The 25,737-nt window shown below is 37.5% G+C and overlaps 1 protein-coding gene across 2 annotated transcripts in view; it reads right to left on the reverse strand.

Annotated features, from left to right (window-relative positions):
- Positions 1-25,737, reverse strand: part of LOC128698674 (MAM and LDL-receptor class A domain-containing protein 1) — a 696,795-nt gene that overhangs the window by 665,698 nt on the left and 5,360 nt on the right. For both annotated transcript variants that reach the window (XM_070084847.1, XM_070084846.1), the window contains exons 2-3: positions 8,323-8,520; positions 7,307-7,579 (exon numbers count right to left, since the gene is read on the reverse strand). In XM_070084847.1, the coding sequence (XP_069940948.1) occupies positions 7,307-7,579; positions 8,323-8,448 (399 nt within the window). In that variant the 5' untranslated portion in view covers positions 8,449-8,520. The remainder of the gene's footprint in view (positions 1-7,306; positions 7,580-8,322; positions 8,521-25,737) is intronic.

The raw sequence follows: 25,737 nt of genomic DNA on the forward strand, positions 1-25,737 counted from the left end.
AGTGAAAGTGTTTCTTTTTTAGGTCACCCTGCCTCAGTGGAAGATGGCCATTGTGTTAAAAAAAAAATATGCCAGTGGCAGAAATGACACTAGTAACAGGTGTCATACACAGCAACAGTGAGGGACATCTAATGCACTACAAAGATGCTAAACTGATTTCAGGGAACAAGAACTGAAGCAATTCCACTGCCTTCAAGCATCGTTCATTGCCACCTCCAACACCATCATTCAAAAGGTGGTAGTTAATAGTATTTCCACAGGCTTAGCCCAGATGATCTCAGAACATGCTTTCCAGAAACTACAAAGTGATGAAGCTATAATAAAAATTCTTTTCCTCTTATGGCATCCAGCACCTAACTCCATTACTACTGGTACTTCTACTGTTTTCAGCCCCTATACATGTATGTATATATATATATATATATATATATATATATATATATATATATATATATATATATATATATATATATATATATATATATATATATATATATATATATTTTTTTTTTTTTTTTTTTTTTTTTTTTTCAACAAGTTGGTCGTCTCCCACCGAGGCAGGGTGACCCAAAAAAGAAAGAAAATCCCCAAAAAGAAAATACTTTCATCATCATTCAACACTTTCACCACACTCACACATCCACAATCATCTCTTTCTTATCATTTGCACAACATCCACGCACATTCAGACTTCCCACTTTGACAATTTTCTTCTTCTTATTCTTTTTAGTAATCTTTACATTTATTTATACACACTCATCTGAGTTTTCTTTGATTTTATCTTAATAGTTCTTGGTCTTATTAATTTTCCTTTTATATCCATGGGGAAGTGGAATAAGAATCTTTCCTCCGTAAGCCATGCGTGTTGTAAAATTCAACTAAAATGCCGGGAACAATGGGCTAGTAACCCCTTTTCCTGTAAAGATTACTAAAAAGAATAAGAAGAAGAAAATTGTCAAAGTGGGAAGTCTGAATGTGCGTGGATGTTGTGCAGATGATAAGAAAGAGATGATTGTGGATGTTATGAATGAGAAGAAGCTGGATGTCCTGGCTTTAAGTGAAACAAAGCTGAAGGGGGTGGGAGAGTTTCAGTGGAGAGGAATAAATGGGATTAGGTCAGGGGTTTCAAATAGAGTTAGAGCTAAAGAAGGAGTAGCAATAATGTTGAAGGATAAGCTATGGCAGGAAAAGAGGGACTATAAATGTATTAATTCAAGGATTATGTGGAGTAAAATAAAGATTGGATGTGAAAAGTGGGTTATAATAAGCGTGTATGCACCTGGAGAAGAGAGAAGTGTAGAGGAGAGAGAGAGATTTTGGGAAATGTTGAGTGAATGCGTGGGGAGTTTTGAATCAAGTGTGAGAGTAATGGTGGTTGGGGATTTTAATGCTAAAGTGGGTAAAAATGTTATGGAGGGAGTAGTAGGTAAATTTGGGGTGCCAGGGGTAAATGTAAATGGGGAGCCTTTAATTGAGCTATGTGTAGAAAGAAATTTGGTAATAAGTAATACATATTTTATGAAAAGAGGATAAATAAATATACAAGGTATGATGTAGCACGTAATGAAAGTAGTTTATTAGATTATGTATTGGTGGATAAAAGGTTGATGGGTAGGCTCCAGGATGTACATGTTTATAGAGGGGCAACTGATATATCGGATCATTATTTAGTTGTAGCTACAGTTAGAGTAAGAGGTAGATGGGAAAAGAGGAAGGTGGCAACAACAAGTAAGAGGGAGGTGAAAGTGTATAAACTAAGGGAGGAGGAAGTTCGGGTGAGATATAAGCGACTATTGGCAGAAAGGTGGGCTAGTGCAAAGATGAGTAGTGGGGGGGTTGAAGAGGGTTGGAATAGTTTTAAAAATGCAGTATTAGAATGTGGGGCAGAAGTTTGTGGTTATAGGAGGGTGGGGGCAGGAGGAAAGAGGAGTGATTGGTGGAATGATGAAGTAAAGGGTGTGATAAAAGAGAAAAAGGTAGCTTATGAGAGGTTTTTACAAAGCAGAAGTGTTATAAGAAGAGCAGAGTATATGGAGAGTAAAAGAAAGGTAAAGAGAGTGGTGAGAGAGTGCAAAAGGAGAGCAGATGATAGAGTGGGAGAGGCACTGTCAAGAAATTTTAATGAAAATAAGAAAAAATTTTGGAGTGAGTTAAACAAGTTAAGAAAGCCTAGGGAAAATATGGATTTGTCAGTTAAAAACAGAGTAGGGGAGTTAGTAGATGGGGAGATGGAGGTATTGGGTAGATGGCGAGAATATTTTGAGGAACTTTTAAATGTTAAGGAAGAAACAGAGGCAGTAATTTCATGCACTGGTCAGGGAGGTATACCATCTTTTAGGAGTGAAGAAGAGCAGAATGTAAGTGTGGGGGAGGTACGTGAGGCATTACGTAAAATGAAAGGGGGTAAAGCAGCTGGAACTGATGGGATCATGACAGAAATGTTAAAAGCAGGGGGGGATATAGTGTTGGAGTGGTTGGTACTTTTGTTTAATAAATGTATGAAAGAGGGGAAGGTACCTAGGGATTGGCAGAGAGCATGTATAGTCCCTTTATATAAAGGGAAAGGGGACAAAAGAGACTGTAAAAATTATAGAGGAATAAGCTTACTGAGTATACCAGGAAAAGTGTACGGTAGGGTTATAATTGAAAGAATTAGAGGTAAGACAGAATGTAGGATTGCGGATGAGCAAGGAGGTTTTAGAGTGGGTAGGGGATGTGTAGATCAGGTGTTTACATTGAAGCATATATGTGAACAGTATTTAGATAAAGATAGGGAAGTTTTTATTGCATTTATGGATTTAGAAAAGGCATATGATAGAGTGGATAGAGGAGCAATGTGGCAGATGTTGCAAGTATATGGAATAGGTGGTAAGTTATTAAATGCTGTAAAGAGTTTTTATGAGGATAGTGAGGCTCAGGTTAGGGTGTGTAGAAGAGAGGGAGACTACGTCCCGGTAAAAGTAGGTCTTAGACAGGGATGTGTAATGTCACCATGGTTGTTTAATATATTTATAGATGGGGTTGTAAAGGAAGTAAATGCTAGGGTGTTTGGGAGAGGGGTGGGATTAAATTATGGGGAATCAAATTCAAAATGGGAATTGACACAGTTACTTTTTGCTGATGATACTGTGCTTATGGGAGATTCTAAAGAAAAATTGCAAAGGTTAGTGGATGAGTTTGGGAATGTGTGTAAAGGTAGAAAGTTGAAAGTGAACATAGAAAAGAGTAAGGTGATGAGGGTGTCAAATGATTTAGATAAAGAAAAATTGGATATCAAATTGGGGAGGAGGAGTATGGAAGAAGTGAATGTTTTCAGATACTTGGGAGTTGACGTGTCGGCGGATGGATTTATGAAGGATGAGGTTAATCATAGAATTGATGAGGGAAAAAAGGTGAGTGGTGCGTTGAGGTATATGTGGAGTCAAAAAACGTTATCTATGGAGGCAAAGAAGGGAATGTATGAAAGTATAGTAGTACCAACACTCTTATATGGGTGTGAAGCTTGGGTGGTAAATGCAGCAGCGAGGAGACGGTTGGAGGCAGCGGAGATGTCCTGTTTAAGGGCAATGTGTGGTGTAAATATTATGCAGAAAATTCGGAGTGTGGAAATTAGGAGAAGGTGTGGAGTTAATAAAAGTATTAGTCAGAGGGCAGAAGAGGGGTTGTTGAGGTGGTTTGGTCATTTAGAGAGAATGGATCACAGTAGAATGACATGGAAAGCATATAAATCTATAGGGGAAGGAAGGCGGGGTAGGGGTCGTCCTCGAAAGGGTTGGAGAGAGGGGGTAAAGGAGGTTTTGTGGGTAAGGGGCTTGGACTTCCAGCAAGCGTGCGTGAGCGTGTTAGATAGGAGTGAATGGAGACGAATGGTACTTGGGACCTGACAATCTGTTGGAGTGTGAGCAGGGTAATATTTAGTGAAGGGATTCAGGGAAACCGGTTATTTTCATATAGTCGGACTTGAGTCCTGGAAATGGGAAGTACAATGCCTGCACTTTAAAGGAGGGGTTTGGGATATTGGCAGTTTGGAGGGATATGTTGTGTATCTTTATATGTTTATGCTTCTAGACTGTTGTATTCTGAGCACCTCTGCAAAAACAGTGATAATGTGCGAGTGTGGTGAAAGTGTTGAATGATGATGAAAGTATTTTCTTTTTGGGGATTTTCTTTCTTTTTTGGGTCACCCTGCCTCGGTGGGAGACGGCCGACTTGTTGAAAAAAAAAAAAAAAAAAATATATATATTGTATACAGCCTATACTCTCACATATTCCTCATGTATTTGGAGTAATTAACCCTTTGAGGGTTTCGGCCGTACTAGTACGGCTTACGACCCAGGGTTTTTGACGTACTAGTACGCCTAAATTCTAGCGCCCTCAAATCTAGTGGGAGAAAGCTGGTAGGCATACATATGAAAGAATGGGTCTATGTGGTCAGTGTGCACAGTATAAAAAAAAATCCTGCAGCACACAGTGCATAATGAGAAAAAAAAAACTTTGACCGTGTTTTTGGAATAAAACAGCGACTTTGCACTGTATTTTCATATGGTATTTATTATTGTATTCTAGTTTTCTTGGTCTCATTTTATAGAATGGAAGACATATTACAGAAATTGAGATGATTTTGACTGGTTTTACAATGAAAAGTACCTCGAAATTGAGCTCAAAGTAGCAGAAATATTCGATTTTTACCAAAGTTCAAAAGTAAACAAATCATGCCAAGTGTCCAATACACATCAACTGGTGAGTCTAATATTCTTTTGCAAGTGCGCCAATATTATTTATACCATTTTTTACACTAATGCAGTAGTCTGCATAACAGTAAATCTTCTATTTTTTGTGAGAATAAAAATTCAATGTGGAAAGCAAAAGAATGTAAGAGGAGCCTTGGGACATGACTAATGAAGAGAGGAAATGTCATTTTAGTGCCAGGAATGTCTTTCTTGTTTATTCTGGACCCTATTCGGAAATTGGCATCTTTTGAAATTTGTGTGAAATTGGGAAAATTGCTAAATTCTGTCCACTGTACTGGATAGTTTAAATTGGTAAATGGGTGGTTTCTTGCACTCATTCGATATAAAAAATGGAGTTCTAGCGAAATATTTATGTTTTTTGTCGACTAGTACAGTGGAATTGGCCAAAAATAGGGCTCAAAGTGGGCAAAATCGCCGATGCTTAACCCTTTCAGGGTCCGTCCCGTAGATCTACGGTTTTACGTTCAGGGTCCAAACCGTAGATCTACGCCATGAGCTCAGCTCACTCTGATGAACTGTGAGTGGTACATTTGGGCCTAGATATGAGAGAATACATCTATGTGGTATGTGTGCACCACATAAAACAGATCCTGCAGCACACTGTGTATAATGAGAGAAAAAAAATGAAATCATGATTTTTCGATTAAAACAGCAACTTTGCAGTGTTTTTTCGTATGTTTTTTATAGTTGTATTTGCGATTTCTTGGTCTCATTTGATAGAATGGAAGACATATTATAGAAAAAAAGATGATTTTAATTGGTTTTAGCACTGGAAATGGCTTGAAACTGAGCTCAAAGTAGCAGAAATGTTAAATTTTTGCCGATATTCAAGAGTAAACAAACGACCTCACACGTCTAATACACGTCAGCTGGTGGGTCTAATATACATTCACAAATATGGTGATGATATTTATACAATTATTACAGTATTGCATAACAGTAAATCTTCTATTTTTTGGTGTGAATAAAAATTCATTATGTGAATAAAAAGTCAAAATAGAATTTATTTGTAAAGCCTCAAAACATAACTAATGAACAGAGGAAATGTTAGTTTAGTGCCAGGAATGCCTACATTGTTCATTCTGGACCCTATTTTGAAATTGGAATATTTTGAACTTTGTGTTAAATTGGCCAAATTACCAATTTCCGATCACTTTATTTTGTAGTTGAAACAGTTGACTTGGCAATTTCTTGTGCTCAATCGATAGAATAGAAGTAATACTAGTGAAATAGCTAAGAATTTGGTTGATTGGAATAATGTAATTGGCCTAAAATGGGAGTCAAAGTCGGCAAAATCGCCGATTCGTAAATATCGCTGACACATCAAAATTCGCGAGAGCATAATTTCGTCAATTTTCCACCAAATTTCGTACTTTTTGTTTTATTACCTTCACAAAAAGATTCTCTACGATTTCATAAGAAAAAATAACAAATTTTTTTTTTTGAAAATTCTTGGACACTGGTGCGTGACTCCAGATTTGGGCCTTGGACCCTGAAAGGGTTAAACATCTTCGAGACTGCTAACTTCGCGAGAGCATAATTACATAAGCTTTCCATCAAATTTCATACTTTTGGTGTCATTATGATCGGGAAAAGATTCTCTATCTTTTCATAAGAATTTTTTTTTTTTTTTTTTTTTTAAATTTGGCTGACCCTGAGAACGAATCTCGGAGAGGGCCTGTCAACCCTCAAAGGGTTAAGGTCCCAATACAGAAATATTTTCAACAAAGATGTCGTAAGTGTAGGCATTCTTACCCATTTCTGAAAAGCCAAATAATAGAAAGTCATCTAAAAGCATTAAGCAGTCTTGAGAGAAAGATAAATGATCAACATAAACAGTATAAGCTGCCAATTATAAATACAATTGTAAGTACAGTGGAACTCCAGTTTTTTAACTTAATCCATTCCAGAAGGTTGTTCTAAAACCAAAAAGTGCGACAACTGAATAAATTTTTCCCATAAGAAATAATGTAAATACAATCCGTTCCAGACACCCAAAAATATTCACAAAAAAAATTCATTTTTTAAAAAATAAATATAGTTTTACATAGACAAAACAATGATAAATAAAGTATCCCCCACTAACAGTTTTTCCTTGATTTCTACTCTTTTTGCCAGGATGGAAAAGATTGTTGATTTCGACTTCCCATACATCCTGGTAAGCTCGGCTAAACCTATGCTACATTTGTATTTTTCTATAATCTCTTCCTTCAATTCCATCATGTTTCTCGCCTTCTTTATCAAAGGGCAGGCACTAGGAACTTTCTTTGGGCCCATGGTGGCTTATTTCATAGTCACAATGAATAAACAAGCACAAAAAACAATGGATTATTGCAAAATGTTTTGGAACGTGCGAAGTAATGCTCACTCGACTACTGACAGAGGCAGACTGAGACACAGAGTGGCAGTGTCTGATACGTCCGATGTCTGGAACCAGGTCTGATATCCAGAACAAAATTTCGCACAAAAAACAGTTCTAAAACCGAACTGTCCAATAACTGGAACATGCGAAAACCTAAGTTCCACTGTATTACATACATAATTAAAGCTCTTACCAAGTTATTTCTTTGAGTAGAATCTGAATAAGGTCTGGTGTCAAGGGATGCTTCTCCTGGACCTGCAATTTGCCACTCTATATCACCCATGTTCTCATTAGAGTACCAAGAACACAGTCCATCATCAAATGTGCATGATGCAGGTGAGTTACACATACCCGGAGTCAATTTTACATTATCCAAAGCAAAAGTTGAGAAAACGTTATTTGTCTGATCACCAATGGTGCCTTGGAAAGCTAGATGAAAAGGCTTCATTGATGGCTCCATGTCAAGCTGAAAAATTGAAAACTAGTACCATCAAATAATCTCATTACATATACTCTACCTACATAATAATGAAAGATTTGAATAAACAGTACAGTATAACGAAAATAAATTGGATTTCAAGAAGTGCGTGTAATCAGTGCTTTATTTTAAGATGGACTGGTATATCATTTATAACTTTTCAAGTCATCTTTAATTAGCTGATAAGTAAAAAATTAATATATATTACTTTATGATTCATAGCTGGATATTATATTTTTGTGAAATGCTAGTTCATTTAATATTGGTATCACAGTTGAATGGACAAAATGTAAGACCAGAAAAACATGTTATGCAGCTGTGGAAACTATTACCAAATGTTTCATCACATTATTAAACCACCTGCTCCTCAAACAGACCCACTTCCTGGCTCACCCATTTAAATGACAGGTAAAAGACCAACAAATTAATATGATACAAATAACCTTCCACATATACTTTTGTGGATAGTTAAGGAAATATTAAATTAATAAGATAATACTACAATTATATTACAGAAGGACAGTAACAAATATATCATTATTATTACAGAATTCTAGAAGAGTATAAATCCTTTAATAAAGTTATAATTTACCACAATTATTCTTGACACATGAATACTTATCATTTGAAAAATTTCTATGAAGATCCTACAAGTTGGAGGTAAAAATATCCTTTTTCAAATTAAACATACAGACTTAAAATAAACCTAAAATTTTATTAAATCATCCTACCTGTATTGTGACCCAATCTGGTCCAAAATCTTTTTTAATATGCAGAAGCAGTTCTCCATTATCAATATTCCCTTCACCTACATTAAAAACATTCAGAGCACCATTCTGGCCAACCAAAGAATGCATATGAACTTGAAAGGTCAAGCAGTATGGCTGTGACAGGCGGTATTCACTTGTATAGATCACTCCATGCGACCCCTGTATAAAGACAAATTCAATAAAAATCGTTATACTGTGTCTGGAATAATTCTGATGATATTTCGATCCACCTTGAGCCATTATCAAGTAAGGAGAGTTGGAAATAGTCTGGGGTACACTGCAGCACCATCTGGTTTCATCTCTAATTTGTGGGTTAGTTGTGAAAAAATGATAGTCATTTAGCAAACCTGCTGAGGAAATATTTTCAATCAAGTTATTCAGCCACATGATGCAAAATAATAATACAAAAGATTGGGGAAAATGCAAAATAATCATATAAAACATTGGGGAATATTCATACTGTATACTGTACTGACTATTACATAAAATTAAAGACACTTTTTATAACTTTAAATCAATGAAATAACAATATAACAACAAATGTTAACATAAAATTTAAATGCCAGCCTTTAATAATAACTAAGATATTGTGTATACATGAAAAATCTTATGACTAAAAGATTGTACAGGAATCTTTTGTTACAGAAAAGTGTTTAACTGCAGAATAATGTGAGCAAGAGAGTAAAACTATTCAATTGTAATATAAACAATTCTTAAAAATAACCAATAAAATTGAATAATTATCTTTCAAATTCGTCCGCTCCCTTTCAGGGAATCCATGCAACACTTATTTTTCATTCCACGATTACAGTGGAACCTTGACTTATGAGTGTCCCAACTAATGAGTTTTTTGAGATACGAGCCGTCCCTGGGTCAATTTTTTGCTCTGAGTTATGAGCCAGCTCCCCCTCCCTCTTCCCCCTCAACCCAAAACCTGGACACCTCGTTTGTTTATCTATGATTTCATGCTTTAATTCCATGGAAATCATTCTCTTTTTCTTCTCAGCAATAATAATAATATAATAATAATAATAATAATAATATTATTATTATTACAGTCAAGTCAGTAAGTCAGTCAAGTCATTCAGTCAGTCAGTCAAGTCACTCAGTAAGTCAGTCAAGTCATTCAGTAAGTCAGTCAGTTCAGTCAGTCAGTCATTCAGTAAGTCAGTCATTCAGAAAGCCAGTCATTCAGTCAGTCACACAAACTCATGTTAACCTCTCTTTCTGTGTACAAAGTAACACTTCAATTATGGCTACACTTTATCTCTTGTCTAATATCTTTGTTAATTCTAAGACTCACATGCTTATGCCTCTTCGTGCCACTTTCAGCAACACTAGTATGGCTACTGGGTGTCATGATTGCTTAGCAGATACAAGATATAGTAATTAAAATATCATAACACAACTTACAAACACAGCTGCCTTGTAGCAGAGAAAGATTGGACACATATGAATTACGTATGCTGGGATGGTGGGGTGGTGTTGGGGAGTGGTAGGGGATGGCTCCCCGGCTGCTCCACAACAAGGCGGTCACTTGAGCAAAAGAGATTTTTTTTTCTTTCCCACAAACTGAACCAAGTTAAATTAATTATACAACGTGTTACATAAAATTGTGCAGCAATTCTTCAATTTATTTATTTATTTAGTAATTTTAGCATACATACAGAGGTACAAAAAAATACAGGTAAGAGCAGCATGCCAAAGCCACTTATATGCATAGCATTACGGGCTGGCTTAAAATTAACTTAAGATTAACTAAGCAATGATGAAATCAGTGATAAAACATTATTGTAAACAGATAACTATAAAGCACAAATGAGTATTACAAAGACAGGTCATATGGTTGCATACATTGCTGTACATTCAGTCGAATGGAGTATTCTGTTAGGTAGTGTATTTAAAAAAATAACAAAGTTAGATTGGGTCCTAGGTTTAACATTTGTGTGATATAATTGTGAGTAACATTTAGGATATACAATTTATAAGGTTCAGTTATTCAGTATTTATTTGGTTTTGAGTGAGTAAGTGATCTTTGAGAAGAGACTTGAATTTATAAACAGGTAGTGTTTCTTTTATATTTACAGGTAATGAATTCCAGATTTTAGGGCCTTTTATGTGCATTGAGTTTTTGCATAGTGTGAGATGGACACGAGGAACATCAAAGAGTGATCTGTGCCTTGTGTTATGGTCATGTGTTCTGTTGAGGTTGGCAAGGAGATGTTTGAGGGGAGGGTTAATATCAGAGTTAAGTGTTCTATGTATGTAATAGGTGCAGTAATAAGTATGGATGTTTTGTATGGTGAGTAGGTTTAGTGTTTTGAATATTGGTGGAGTGTGCTGCCTGTAGTGAGAATTTGTTATCATTCTAACTGCAGCCTTTTGTTGGGTAATTAGTGGTCTGAGATGGTTAATTGTTGTTGAGCCCCATGCACAAATTCCATAGGTGAGATAGGGGTAAATAAGAGAGTGATATAGGGCCAGGAGGGCTGACTGTGGAACATAGTACCGTATCTTCGATAGTATGCCTACGGTCTTGGAAATTTTCTTAGAAATTTGTTGTATATGTGTATGAAATTTGAGTCTATTATCAAGGTGGATTCCTAAGAATTTTCCCTCTGTTAGCGTTGTGATAGGTGATCCGTTTATCGTTATGTTAAGAGGGACATCTGTAGCTCTGTTACCAAACTGAATGAAGTAGGTTTTGTCAATGTTTAGTGTAAGTTTGTTAGTCCTCATCCAGGTAGATATTTTCTGTAATTCGGTATTTACAGTATTGGCTAGCGTGACTGGGCTCGGGTGAGAGAAGACGTATGTAGTGTCATCTGCAAATAGTGTGGGTTTGAGTAATTGCGAAGCATTTGGTAGGTCATTTATGTATAGGAGAAAGAGAAGAGGGCCAAGGACACTTCCCTGTGGGACACCAACTGTAATTGGTTGTGCGGAAGAGTTTGCCCCATTTGCGTACACATATTGGCTTCTGTTGCTGAGGTATGACTTGAGGTAGTTGAGGGAGTGCCCTCTTATACCATAGTGTGACAATTTTATGTGGAGCAAGTCATGGTCAACTGTATCAAAAGCTTTACGTAAGTCAATGAAGATCCCCAGTGGGACTTCTTTTTTCTCTATTTCAGTGTACATGTATATATGTTCTAGCATGTGTATAATAGCATCATTAGTATTTTTATTAGGCCTGAATCCAAATTGGCAGGGGTTGAGTATGTTTTGGGAGATGAGGTAGGAGTAGATTCGGTTATGAATTAATTTTTCGAAGATTTTTGAGAGAGGGTGTAAGTTGGATATTGGCCTATAGTTATTCAACTCTGTTTGGTCTCCTCCTTTATGGATCGGGGTGACCCTTGCTATTTTGAGAACTGTAGGGAAGGTGGAGGATTCAATGGATTTGTTAAAGAGTGTTGCAATGATTGGTGATAGCACTTGTGACACTTTTTTGTATATAAAGGATGGTAAGGTATTTAAATCTCCTGCCTTGTTTTTTAGTGCGTTGATAATAAGGGAGACTTCGTATGGGTTAGTCGGAGCTAGGAACAGTGTGTTCGGGTAGTTGCCAGTGAGGTAGTCATTTGGTGGGGTATCTGAGCTTGGGATTTTATTGGCAAGGTTTTGTCCTATAGTGGAGAAGAAATCATTGAGTCTGTTTGCTGTTTCTGTTGGCGGGAGTTGGGGTTCATCTGATTTTGCTAATTTTATTTCGCTATTTCGTGATATCTTTTTTGTTCCTAGAATTTCTGATAGGGTTTTCCAGGTCTTTTTTATATCACCTTGTAAGTTGGATAATCTGTTCTCATAATACAATTTTTTTGCCCTTCTTATCAGGCTGGTTAGGATTGACGAGTAACGTTTTGTTTGGTCTCTGGTTATGTGACCCATTCTGTACTGTTTTTCATATCGGTGTTTTGTATTTATGGATTTGAGAATGCTGGGTGTTAGCCAGGGACTGTTCAGTCTCTTAGCTGTCATCTGTTTAGTTTTTTAGGGCAGTGCTTGTTATAGAGGTATTGGGTCTTTTTTAGAAAATTATTAATACATTCGTCAATATCTGTATAGATTTCTAGCTCAGTGTGCCAGTCAATGTTTGTTACTGCTGTTGTGAAGTTATTAATGGCTGCCTCATTGTGAAGTCTGAAGGTGACTTTAGTAGTGTCTTGGGGTAATTTACCAAGATTTGTTATGAGGAAAGTAGGGTAGTGGTCTGTGGTATTATCTGTAATTATGCCTGATTTTAAAGGGGATATGGTGTTGGTCCAGATGTGGTCAAGTAGGGAAACACTAGTCTCTGTAACTCTTGTAGGTTTTGTTACTGTTGGTAGCAACATGCAGTTACTCATCAAAACACTAAAGAAAAAGACAGGAGACCTAAATAACTTACCTCCATTCATGTATAAAAAAAACTTCTTATGTGTTGTCACCAATTATTGCAACTCTTTGTAACAAATCCATTGAATCTTCCACCTTCCCATCCATACTCAAGACAACAAGAGTCACCCCGATCCTCAAAGGATCCAAGTGAATTGAACAATTATAGGCCTATTTCAAATCTGCCCCTACTATCTAAAATCTTCGAAAAATTAATACACAAACAAGTCTACTCCTACTTTGTATCCCACAACATACTCAACCCTTGTCAGTTTGGGTTCAGACCAAAAAAAGTACTAATGATGCTATTATACATATGCTGGAACTAATATACTCTGCACTCGAGAAAAATGAAATTCCCCCAGGACTGTTTATAGACTTATGAAAAGCTTTTGATACAGTTGACCATGACCTTTTGCACCAAAAACTGGAACATTACGGGGTCAGAGGACACTCTCTCGATTACCTAAAATCTTATCTTAACAATAGAACCCAGTATGTATACATAAATGGAGCCTGTTCCACTACACAACCTTTTCTTGTTGGAGTTCCACAGGGGAGCATTCTTGGCCCACTTCTCTTTCTCATTTACATCAATGACCTACCAAATGCATCTAATCTCCTTAACCCGTAACGGTCCAAGCAGATCTACGTTCAAATGTGTAGTGCTACAAAAGTAGATCTACGTTTTTTTTACATATTTTCAAATATAACAAAAAAAAAGTAGATCAAAGTTTTTTTACACATTTTCAAATGTAAAAAAACAAAAAGAAGATCTACTTTTTTTACATACTTTCAAATGTTGAATAAACGTATATATACGTTTGGACCATTTATGGGTTAAACCCATTTTATTTGCAGATGACACAACCTATGTCTTTTCTCACCCAAGCCCAACCATATTAACAGACACAGTAAATGCTGAACTGCTAAAAATATTTACTTGGATGATTACCAACAAACTTACTCTCAATATTGACAAAACCTACTTCGGGCTTTTCGGAAACAGAGCTTCAAATGTACAGCTAAAATATTGATAAATGGTTCACCTATCTCGAGACTGGCAGAGGGCAAATTTCTAGGTCTCCACCTTGACTGCAGTCTCAAATTTCAGACACACATACAGCAAATTTCCAAGAAAATCTCCAAAACAGTAGGCATCCTTTCAAAGATATGGTACTATGTACCCCAATCAGCTCTTCTAGCTTTGTACCACTCTCTCATTTACCCTTACCTATGATATTTGTGCATGGGGATCAACCACAGCAAATCATCCTAAGCCTTTAATAACCCAGCAAAAAGCTGTAGTGCAATTGATCACTAACTCCTGCATTAGACAACACACCCCACCACTTTTCAAGAGTCTTAACTTACTAAATATACAAAACATCCACACTTATTATTGTGCCTACTACATACACAGAACACTACACTCAAATATAAACCCTCCTCTCAAAACTCCTCCTTAATAACTATAACAGAACACACAGCCATAATACAAGACACAAATCACTCTTTGATATCCTTCGTGTTCATTTCCCCCTATGCAAAAATGCTATGCACATAAAGAGTCCTAAGATCTGGAATTCATTGCCAGAACAAACTAAAGGACCCATCTGCAATTCAGTTTAAGGCCCAAATAAGAAATCACCTCATCACCCAAAATTAACCAGACAAACCATACCTAACCACTACCAGCACTCATATTGTGCTGATGAATGCTCAAACACTTACTACTTTGAAATTAGAATGTCTGTTCTTTCACTGTTTTAAATAGTAGTATGTATATAGTAATACAGTACATCATAATGTAAACTGTTCCATTGTAATACCAAATTTAATTTTTTAAACAGTACTAAACTGTAAATTGTTTTAAATTATTACATTGTAATACTGTAATCTTTATTACCTATTTCAATAGTGTAAAAAGTCTCTACTAGAGTTATCAAAACCATGTAGCATCACCTGATATAATATTAAATTCTCCTGTACTCACTCTAACTCATCTAATGACCAAATGAACTATGTATTATTGCCTTACTATTCTTAAGCTAATCTTTAAGTTTGCTCGAAATGCTCAGCATACAGAGGGGCTTTTGGCATGTACACCCAACTATTATATTCCTCTGTACAACCATGTAATTTGTCAAAATAAAAAATCTAATCTAATCTAATATAATCTTAATTGAAATGGCATTAATCCGTTCCAGCAGAATTCCTGCTCTCAGGAGGCACGACAAAATACTTCAAAATATCGCTAATATCAAAGCTATGGTTTATTTATCTATCACAATTCATCTAATTTCACCATCACTCAGGGAATGAACAACAGGTGCATCATTATCAATGTTCAGCTTCCTGTAATGCCATTAGCACACAGTCAGTATAAGTAAATAGAATTGTCAATGCTTATTGCTTGGGTACATTTAATATAAGAACATAAGACTGGAGGAACAATGCAGAAGGCCTACTGGCCCATACAAGGCAGGTCCTTATCAAAACTACCACTACCAAAAACTACCCAAGAATTAACTCCCACACCCACGAGTGGTGAAAGAGTGCAAAAGGAGAGCAGATGAAAGAGTGGAAGAGGCACTGTCAAGAAATTTTGATGAGAATAAGAAAAAATTTTGGAGTGAGATAAACAAGTTAAGAAAGCCTAGGGAATGAATGGATTTCTCAGTTAAAAACAGAGTAGGGGAGTTAGTAGATGGGGAGATGGAGGTATTGGGTAGATGGCAGGAATATTTTGAGGAACTTTTCTATGTCGACGAAGAAAGGGAGGCAGTAATTTCATGCACTGGCCAGGGAGGTATACCATCTTTTAGGAGTGAAGAAGAGCAGGATGTGAGTGTGGGGGAGGTGCGTGAGGCATTACAAAGAATGAAAGGGGGCAAAGCAGCTGGAATTGACGGGATCATGACAGTGTTGGAGTGGTTGGTATTTTTGTTTAATAAAAGTATGAAAGAGGGGAAGATACCTAGGGACTGGCAGAGAGCATGTATAGTTCCTTTATATAAAGGAAAGGGGGACAAAAGAGACTGTAAAAACTGCAGGGGAATAAGTTTACTGAGTATACTAGGAAAAGTGTACGGTAGGGTTATTACTGAAAGAATTAGAGATAAGACAGAGAATAGGACTGCAGATGAACAAGGAGGCTTTAGAGTGGGTAGGGGATGTGTAGATCAAGTGTTTACATTGAACCATATATGTGAACAGTATTTAGATAAAGGTAGGGAAGTTTTTATTGCATTTATGGACACCATTTAGGGGGAGTTAGGAGGAGGTGCGGGATTACCAAAACTGTTGTCCAGAGGGCTGAGGAAGGGTTGTTGAGGTGGTTCGGACATGTAGAGAGAATGGAGCGAAACAGAATGACTTCAAGAGTGTATCAGTCTGTAGTGGAAGGAAGGCGGGGTAGGGGTCGGCCTAGGAAAGGTTGGAGGGAGGGGGTAAAGGAGGTTTTGTGTGCGAGGGGCTTGGACTTCCAGCAGGCATGCATGAGCGTGTTTGATAGGAGTGAATGGAGACAAGTGGTTTTTAATACTTGACGTGCTGTTGGAGTGTGAGCAAAGTAACATTTATGAAGGGATTCAGGGAAACCGGCAGGCCGGACTTGAGTCCTGGAGATGGGAAGTACAGTGCCTGCACTCTGAAGGAGGGGTGTTAATGTTGCAGTTTAAAAACTGTAGTGTAAAGCACCCTTCTGGCAAGACAGTGATGGAGTGAATGATGGTGAAAGTTTTTCTTTTTCGGGCCACCCTGCCTTGGTGGGAATCGGCCAGTGTGATAATAAAAAAAAAATAAAATAATAAAATAATAATTTAGGGGGTGACACCATAGAACCTCTAGAGAAGGTAACACTAATGACCAAAACAGTGCTGCAGCAACATAAGAGAAAAATCCTTTGTTTCTATATAGCCTATTATAGAATTACAGAGTACAAATAGGCCTATATAGGGAAAATCATTGATTTTGATGATGTGATAGATGATTTTGCAGGATTGAAGGCAAGGAAATTTAAGATCAGATTCACTGAAATGTTACCTGTACTCAAGGTCAAATCAGAACTAGTGTTTTTCTTTATTTTTCAAGTTTTTTTTTATTGTTGGAGATGAGTAAATGTAGGATCTGTTGCCATCCTCAAATCCATTAACACTAAGCACAAATATGAAAAACAGTATAGAATGGGTCAAATAACTAGAGAACAGTCTAAACATTACTCATCAGCACTTACCAGCCTGATAAGAAGATCTAAAAAATTGTATTATGAAAATAGACTACATAACATCAAAGGTGATATGAAAAAAACCTGGAAAACTCTATCTGAAATTCTTGGAAATAAAAAGTTATCCAAAAACAAAACAATCAAACTAACAAAATCAGATGAACCCCAACTCACACCTACTGAAACAGCAAACAGACTCAATGTTTTCTTCTCCACCATAGGTAAAAATCTAGCAAACAAAATACCAAGCATAAACACCCATCTATCAGACTACCTCATAGGTGCCTACCCAAATACGCTATTCCTAGCTCCAACCAACCCCATAGAAGTTACACTCATTGTAAACACCCTTAAAAACAAGGCAGGAGACACAAACAGCTTGCCTGCTTTTATGTACAAAAAAAGCTTCTCAAGTATTGTCACCAATAATTGCAACGCTCTTTAACAAATCCATTGAATCAACTACCTTCCCAACAATCCTCAAAATAGCGAGGGTCACTCCAATCCACAAAGGAGGTGACCAAGCTGACTTGAATAACTATAGACCAATATCTAACTTACCACTGCTCTCTAAAATCTTTGAAAAATTAATGCATAGACGGATCTATTCCTACCTCGTTTCACACAACATATTAAACCTTTGTTTAATATGTTAATATGCTCACCATTAAGAACATCCATACTTATTCATGTGCCTACTACATACACAGAACAATACATGCAAATATAAACCCTCCACGCAGACTTCTCCTCACCAACTTAAACAGGAAACATGACCACAACACAAGACACAGATCTCTTTTTGATATACCTTGAGTCCTTATCACACTGTGTAAAAACTCTATGCACATAAAGGGCCCTAAAATATAGAATTCATTACCAGAAGATATTAAAGTAACCCAGTCTGAAAATCAGTTTAAGACTCTTCTCAAAAGCCACTTAATCACCCTAGACTAAACGTTAAAAACTCAGTACACACATACTCACCTATGTACTCCCACATCATAACTTCAACAATCACTTTGAACCTTTTATCCATTGCTGACAGGAATATAACTGAACCATTGTTTTCACAAAAAGCATTTTAGACTATATGAATATATCCTTTGTCTTATACAAATTTAATTCACTTACAATTAATAATCTACTGTTCAACTATGAAATAATTACTGTCCTACTGTACAACTATGATAAAATCCTTAGTGTTAAGTAGTCTGTAAGCCAATAATGTTAAGTTGGCCCATAATGCCTAGGCATAATAGAGGCTCTCTTTGCATTGCAACCCACTATTGTAAATATAAAATCTCAATGTACTGTTTGCAAAGACATAAAATAAATAAATAAATAAATATAACAAAGTATTTAAGTTTATGTTTCCTCAATATTACTATGATTATTTATTTTATCAATAATAAAGTTCGGTTTATGGCCTTTAAACGTTCTCATTGCTGAACCTTAGTTACTGGTCGTACAGCAGTAATGTAACTGGAGTTTGCCACCCTGGGTGACACCAAAGATTCCGCCCCAAGCGACACCAACCCAATCTCTTTTTAAAGCTACCCAAGGTCCTAGCCTCGATCACCCTACTCGGAAGACCATTCCACACATCCACCACTCTGTTCAAATACCAGCACTTACCTATGTCCTTTCTAAATCTAAATTTATCCAACTTAGATCCATTATTTCTGGTTCTTTCCTGGTCTGACACCCTCAGTGCATTATTAATATCATCTTTGTTTATGCCCATCATCCACTTATACACCTCGATGATATGTCCCTTCATTCTACGTCTCTCCAGAGAGTGGAGATTCAAGGCTCTAAGTCTATCTTCATACGGGAGATTCCTTATACAGTAAATCATTTTAGTCATCCTTCTTTGTATGTTCTCTAATGAGTCTATATCCATCCTGTAGTAAGGAGACCAAAACTGAGCGGCATAATCCAAATGAGGCCTCACTAGTGATGTATAGAGCTGTAAAATAACTTTTGGACTTCTGTTACTTACACATCTTGAAATAAATCCCAGTAATCTGTTAGCCTTATTCTGCACACTTAGGCACTGCTGTCTTGGCTTTATATTTCTGCTTACCATGACTCCCAAGTCTTTTTCACATACTGTATGATCAAGCTCTACTTCATCTAGTTTATAACTTCAAGGGTTATTTTCATTACCAAAGACTAGTACCTTACACTTATCCACATTGAACTTCATCTGCCATTTTTCAGACCAAGACATTAATTTGTCCAAATCCTCCTGGAGTTCATAGGTATCCTCCTCAGAATGAATTATACAGCCTATTTTTGTATCATCAGCAAATTTGCTCATGTCACTTGTAATTCCTTCATCAGGGTCATTAATGTAAATTACGAACAAAAGAGGGCGTTAAACTGATCCTTGTGGAATGCCACTAGTGACTTATCCCCATTCAGATTTGACTCCATTAATGGAAACTCTCTGCTTTCTATTGGTAAGCCATGCCTCTATCCATGCTAGAACTTTTCCTCCTATACCATGAGCTGCCACCTTTCTTAAGAGTCTCTTGTGAGGTACTCTTTCGAAGGCTTTACTGAAATCCAAATAAACAATATCATATTCTTTATTACTGTCTACTGCCTCAAATGTTTTACTGAAGAATGTCAGTAAATTTGTCAGGCAGGAACGACCTCTCGTGAACCCATGCTGAGATTCATTAATCAAATTATACTCTTCAAGATGACTTCTAATAATATCAGCTACAATCGATTCTAATAATTTGCCTACTATAGATGTCAGGCTAATTGAACGGTAATTTGATGGAATGGACCTATCCATGATTTGAATATAGGAACTACATTAGCTAACTTCCACATCTCTGGCACAACACCAGTTAAGATGGATGCATTAAACACGCTCGTTAATGGCTGACTAAGTTCCATCTTGCATTCTTTAAGTATCCTGGAAAACAACTCGTCGGGTCCCGGGGACTTATTCTGTTTCAATTTATCTATCTGTTTGATAACCATGTCCCTCATGACAGTAATATTTGTTAATTTGAATTCTTCAGGAACTGAATAACTTAATTTCTGGAATCTCATTAACATCTACTTGAGTAAAGACTGACACAAATTAATCATTAAACATTGAACACATTTCCAGTTCATTATCCATCAGCTGTCCATCCCCAATTTTCAGAGGTTCTACTTTTTCCCTCACCTTCGTCCTGTACACTTGACAGAACCCTTTTGGAGTAGACTTTCATTCATTAGCAACTTTAATTTCAAAGTCACATTTAGCTTTTCTAATACCCTTTTTTACTTCTCTTTTTAAATGGACATACTGGCCAATGCGGTTAATCTCTCCTTTATTGATGCACCTATAAATTCCCCTTTTCTCTTCTAGTAAATGCTTTAGCCTCCTGTTAACCCATTTGGGGTCGTTATTATTTGACCTACAATCTCTTTGGGGAATACATATGCTCTGAGCTCGTTGTACATTACAGTGGACCCCCGCATAGCGACTTTAATCCATGCAAGAGGGCTCTTTGTTATGCGAAATGGTCGGTATGCGAATGAATTTTCCCCATAAGAAATAATGGAAATCAAATTAATCCGTGCAAGACACCCAAAAGTATGAAAAAAAAAAAATTTACCACATGAAATGTTAATTTTAATACACACAAACTGAAAAAGGCATGCACAATTACATGACACTTACTTTTATTGAAGATCTGGTGATGATTGATGGGATGGGAGGAGGGGAGAGAGAGTGTTAGTGTTTAGAAGGGGAATCCCCTTCCATTAAGACTTGAGGTGTCGAGTCCTTTTCTGGGGTTACTTCCCTTCTTCTTTTAATGCCACTAGGACCAGCTTCAGAGTCACTGGACTTCTTTCGCACAACATATCTGTCCATAGTGGCCTGTACCTCTCATTCCTTTATGACTTCCCTAAAGTGTTTCACAACATTGTCAGTGTACAGGTTGCCAACACGGCTTGCAATAGCTGTGTGAGGGTGATTTTCATCCATGAAGGTTTGCACTTCAAGCCACTTTGCACAGATTTCCTTAATCTTTGTAATAGGCAACTTCTTCAATTTCTCTCTCCCCTCCTCTGAACCAGTTTCCTCAGGTCTGGCCTCTTGCTGTTGAAGTTGATCTATTAGCTCATCAGTGGTTAGTTCTTCATTGTCCTCCTCCACCAACTCTTCCACATCCTCCCCACTCACCTCCAACCCCAAGGACTTTCCCAATGCCACAATGGATTCCTCAACTGGCATAATCCTCTCAGGGTTAGCCTCAAACCCTTCAAAATCCCTTTTGTCTACACATTCTGGCCACAGTTTCTTCCAAGCAGAGTTCAAGGTCTTCTTAGTCACTCCCTCCCAAGCCTTACTTATAAGGTTTACACAATTGAGGATATTAAAGTGCTCTCTCCAAAACTCTCTTAGAGTCAGTTGAGTTTCTGAGGTCACTACAAAGCACCTTTCAAACAGAGCTTTTGTGTACATTTTTTTGAAGTTTGCAATAACCTGCTGGTCCATGGGCTGCAGGAGAGGAGTGGTATTAGGAGGCAAAAACTTCACCTTAATGAATTTCATGTCCCCATAAAGTCGCTCTGCCACGTCTGTAGGATGACCGGGGGCATTGTCTAACACCAGGAGGCACTTAAGTTCTAATTTCTTTTCAGTTAGGTAATCTTTCACATTGGGGGCAAATGCATGGTGTAACCAGTCATAGAAAAAGTCCCTAGTGACCCATGCCTTACTGTTTGCCCTCCACATTCTTTTGCCTGAACGGTCTGGGAGTTTCAGAGTGATACACTAATAAAGGCTTCACTTTGCAATCACCAGTAGCATTGGAACACATCAACAAAGTAAGCCTGTCTTTCATAGGCTTATGTCCTGGGAGTGCCTTTTCCTCCTCAGTAATGTAGGTCCTGCTTGGCATTTTCTTCCAAAACAGGCCTGTTTCATCACAATTAAACACTTGTTCAGGTTTCAGTCCTTCACTGTCTATGTACTCCTTGAATTCCTGCACATATTTTTCAGCTGCTTTGTGGTCCGAACTGGCAGCCTCACCATGCCTTATCACACTATGTATGCCACTACGCTTCTTAAATCTCTCAAACCAACCTTTGCTGGCCTTAAATTCACTCACATCATCACTAGTTGCAGGCATTTTTTTAATTAAATCCTCATGCAACTTCCTAGCCTTTTCGCTTATGATCGCTTGAGAAACGCTATCTCCTGCTAGCTGTTTTTCATTTATCCACACCAATAAGAGTCTCTCAACATCTTCCATCACTTGCGATCTCTGTTTCGAAAACACAGTTAAACCTTTGGCAAGAACAGCTTCCTTGATTGCCTTTCTGTTGCCCACAATAGTAGCGATGGTTGATTTGGGTTTCTTGTACAACCTGGCCAGGTCGGCGACACGCACTCCACTTTCATACTTATCAATGATCTCTTTCTTCATCTCTATTGTAATTCTCACCCTTATTGCTGTAGGGTTGGCACTAGAAGCTTTCTTGGGGCCCATGGTCACTTATTTGGCTGATAAAATCACCAAAAACACTGTAATAATACGAAATGTTCCGATTGTATGCTTGGATGTTACTGCGGAGGCAGGCTGGTAAACAATGCCACCAGCGGCACATGTGAGGCTGGCTAAGGGCGCACATTGGACGCGTCTCGGACGAAGAGCGGTGAGCGGGTTTTTGAGCGGTATGCGAGGCAAAATTTTTGCGATAAAAGCGAGCGGTATGCGGATTGTACGTTATGTGATGGCGACGGTATGCGGGGGTCCACTGTATTAAGAAAAAATTCATAAATGTAGATCCCTTCGTAATCGTAAGTATGATAAACAATAAGATTATTAGCTAGATTACCCCAATCCCGATGGGACAGATGTTCCCTAAGTCCATTATAATCGGCAGAATAAAAATCAGGGACTTTTACTGAACACTGTATTATTATTATTATTCTCGTATTCCCAGCTAATGCTAAAAGTGATGGATTTGTGATCACTAGTGCCAAGCTCTTCAGTGATCTCCAGATTATTTAGGAGTGTTTCCTTATTTGACAAGACTAGGCCGAGCAGATTATTACCTCTGGTAGGCTCTGTTACACACTGTTTCAGAAAACAGTCCTGAACTACTTCCATAAAGTCACTGGACTCCAGATTACTGGTCAAAGAAGTCCAATCAATTTGACTAAAGTTAAAATCCCCTACTATCACTATGTTATTGTGTCTAGAAGCCATAACAATTTTGTCCCAAAGAAGTCTCCCACTATCGTGATCCAAGCTTGGAGGTCGGTATATTACACCTAGAATTAGTTTTTCTTGACCTTCTACAAACTCTACCCAAACAGATTCTGCTACTAATCCATCTATTTTTATACCTGTTTTGATGCAACAATTTATATTTTCTTGTATATATAATGCAACTCCTCCCCTCTTCCCATTATATCTGTCCACATGGAACAACTTAAACACTTGAATATTACACTCAGCAGTTATATCCCAGCTCTTTAAATCATATCATGTTTCAGTTATTGCAATGATATCAAAGTTCCCAGCACACACTACCAAACATAATTCATTAATCTTATTTCTTGCACTTCGACTGTTAGTATAAAATACAGTTATATGTTTTTTCTTCTGCACCTTTTTCCTATTCACCTTTGCTTTTACACAATTTTTGTAATTATATTACTCCATGACTGTGTTACTCCATGGCTGTTATTACAGGTCAGCCATCACTAATCCAGCATCACTGGGACCTGTAGTGTGCCAGATTATTGAGTTTGCCGGATTACAGAGTAATTAAGCTAGAATGCAGTTAATTAACTTATCAATAGAGACTCTTTCTGCTACATCGTCCTCATTTTCATCACTGTTTTCTCCAGTGGATTTACAACCATCTGCACAATTTCTGAGTCAGTATAATGATGAAATTATGCTAGCTGAAATTAGTGCCGGATTACTGATAGAACCAGATAACTGATTGCCAGATTAGTGATGGCCGATCTGTATTAAGATTCATAATATCAAAGCCTAAGTCAATATATCCATACTCATTATTCTCCATTTCTAAACCCATACCACAAACTAATCCTAGTTTAAAGTTCTAACTACACCCTCAACTGAGCTAGCAAGAAAACCCACACCTGCCCTAGATAAGTGAACCCCATCCCTGGCATACGTGTCATTTCTACCATAGAAGTGGTCCCAGTTGTCAATGAATGGTACTGCATTATCCTTACAGTGCTTGTCCACCCAACAATTAAGAACATAAGAAAGGAGGAACACTGCAGCAAGCCTGTTGGCCCATACTAGGCAGGTCCTTTACAAACCTTCCCACTAACAAAATATTTGCCCAACTCAATTTGCAATGCTACCCAAGAAATACGTTTTGATGATTCTATTTACTCATTATGCAAGTCTCGCTCAAATCCAACCCCTCTCACTCATGTATTCAGCTAACATAAATTTGAAACTACCCAACGTTTTAGCTTCAATAACCCTACTAGACAGACTGTTCCACTCATCAACTACCCTATTTCCAAACCAATACTTTTCTATATCCTTTCAAAATCTAAACTTATCTAATTTGAATCCATTATTGCGGGTTCTTTCTTAAAGGAATATCCTCAGAACCTTATTTATATCCCCTTTGTTAATACCCATCTTCCGTTAAAAACACTTTGATCATGTCTCCCCTCATTCTTCGTCTTACAAGCGAATGTAGTTTAAGAGTCTTCAAGCGTTCTTCGTACGGAAGATTTCTAATGCTATGTATTAATTTCGTCATTCTACGCTGGATGTTTTCTACCGAATTTATATCCATTCTGTAATACAGAGACCAGAACTGAGCTGCGTAATCTAGGTGAGGCCTTACTAATGATGTATAAAGCTGTTAAGTAACCGCTGGACTTCTGTTACTTACACTTTTAAATCCCAGTAATCTGTTTGCTTTGTATCGTATGCTTAGGTACTGCTGTCTTGGTTTAAGGTTGCTGCTTACCATAACCCCCGAGTCCTTTTCGCAATCTGTATGGCTAAGCTCTACGTTATTTAACTGATAAGTACTAGGGTTATGGACACTCCCGAGCTTCAGAACCTTGCATTTATCTACACTGAACTGCATCTGCCACTTTTCTGACCAGGAATTGAGTTTGTCTAAATTCTCCTGAAGTTCCCTGACATCGGCGTTTGAATCAATTATCCTACCTATCTTTGTGTCATCGGCGAATTTGCTCATATCACTAGTAATTCCCTCATCAAGGTCATTGATATATATTATAAACAACAACGGGCCCAAGACTGATCCCTGTGGAATGCCACTTGTTACAGATCCCCACTTGGATTTAACCCCATTTAAGCATACTCTCTGCTTCCTATTGGTGAGCCATGACTCAATCCATGACAGCACTTATCCCCCAATGCCATGAGCTGCCACTTTCTTTAACAGCCTCTGGTATGGTACTCTATCAAAAGCCTTACTAAAATATAAATAAACAATATCGAATTCTTTATCAAGGTCAACAGTCTCAAAAGCTTTACTGAAGAAGGTTAATAAATTAGTTAGGCAGGAACGGCCCCTCGTGAATCCATGCTGAGTATCATTAACCCTTTGAGGGTTTTGGTCGTACCAGTACGTCTTACGCGTAGGGGTTTTTGACGTACTAGTACGCATAAATTCTAGCGCCGTCAAATCTCGCGGGAAGAGGCTGGTAGGCCTCCATATGAAAGAATGGGTCTATGTGGTCAGTGTGCACAGTATAAAAAAAATCC

This window comes from Cherax quadricarinatus, chromosome 14 (genome assembly GCF_038502225.1).
Source record: "Cherax quadricarinatus isolate ZL_2023a chromosome 14, ASM3850222v1, whole genome shotgun sequence".
In the NCBI taxonomy this organism is placed as follows: Eukaryota; Metazoa; Arthropoda; class Malacostraca; order Decapoda; family Parastacidae; genus Cherax; species Cherax quadricarinatus.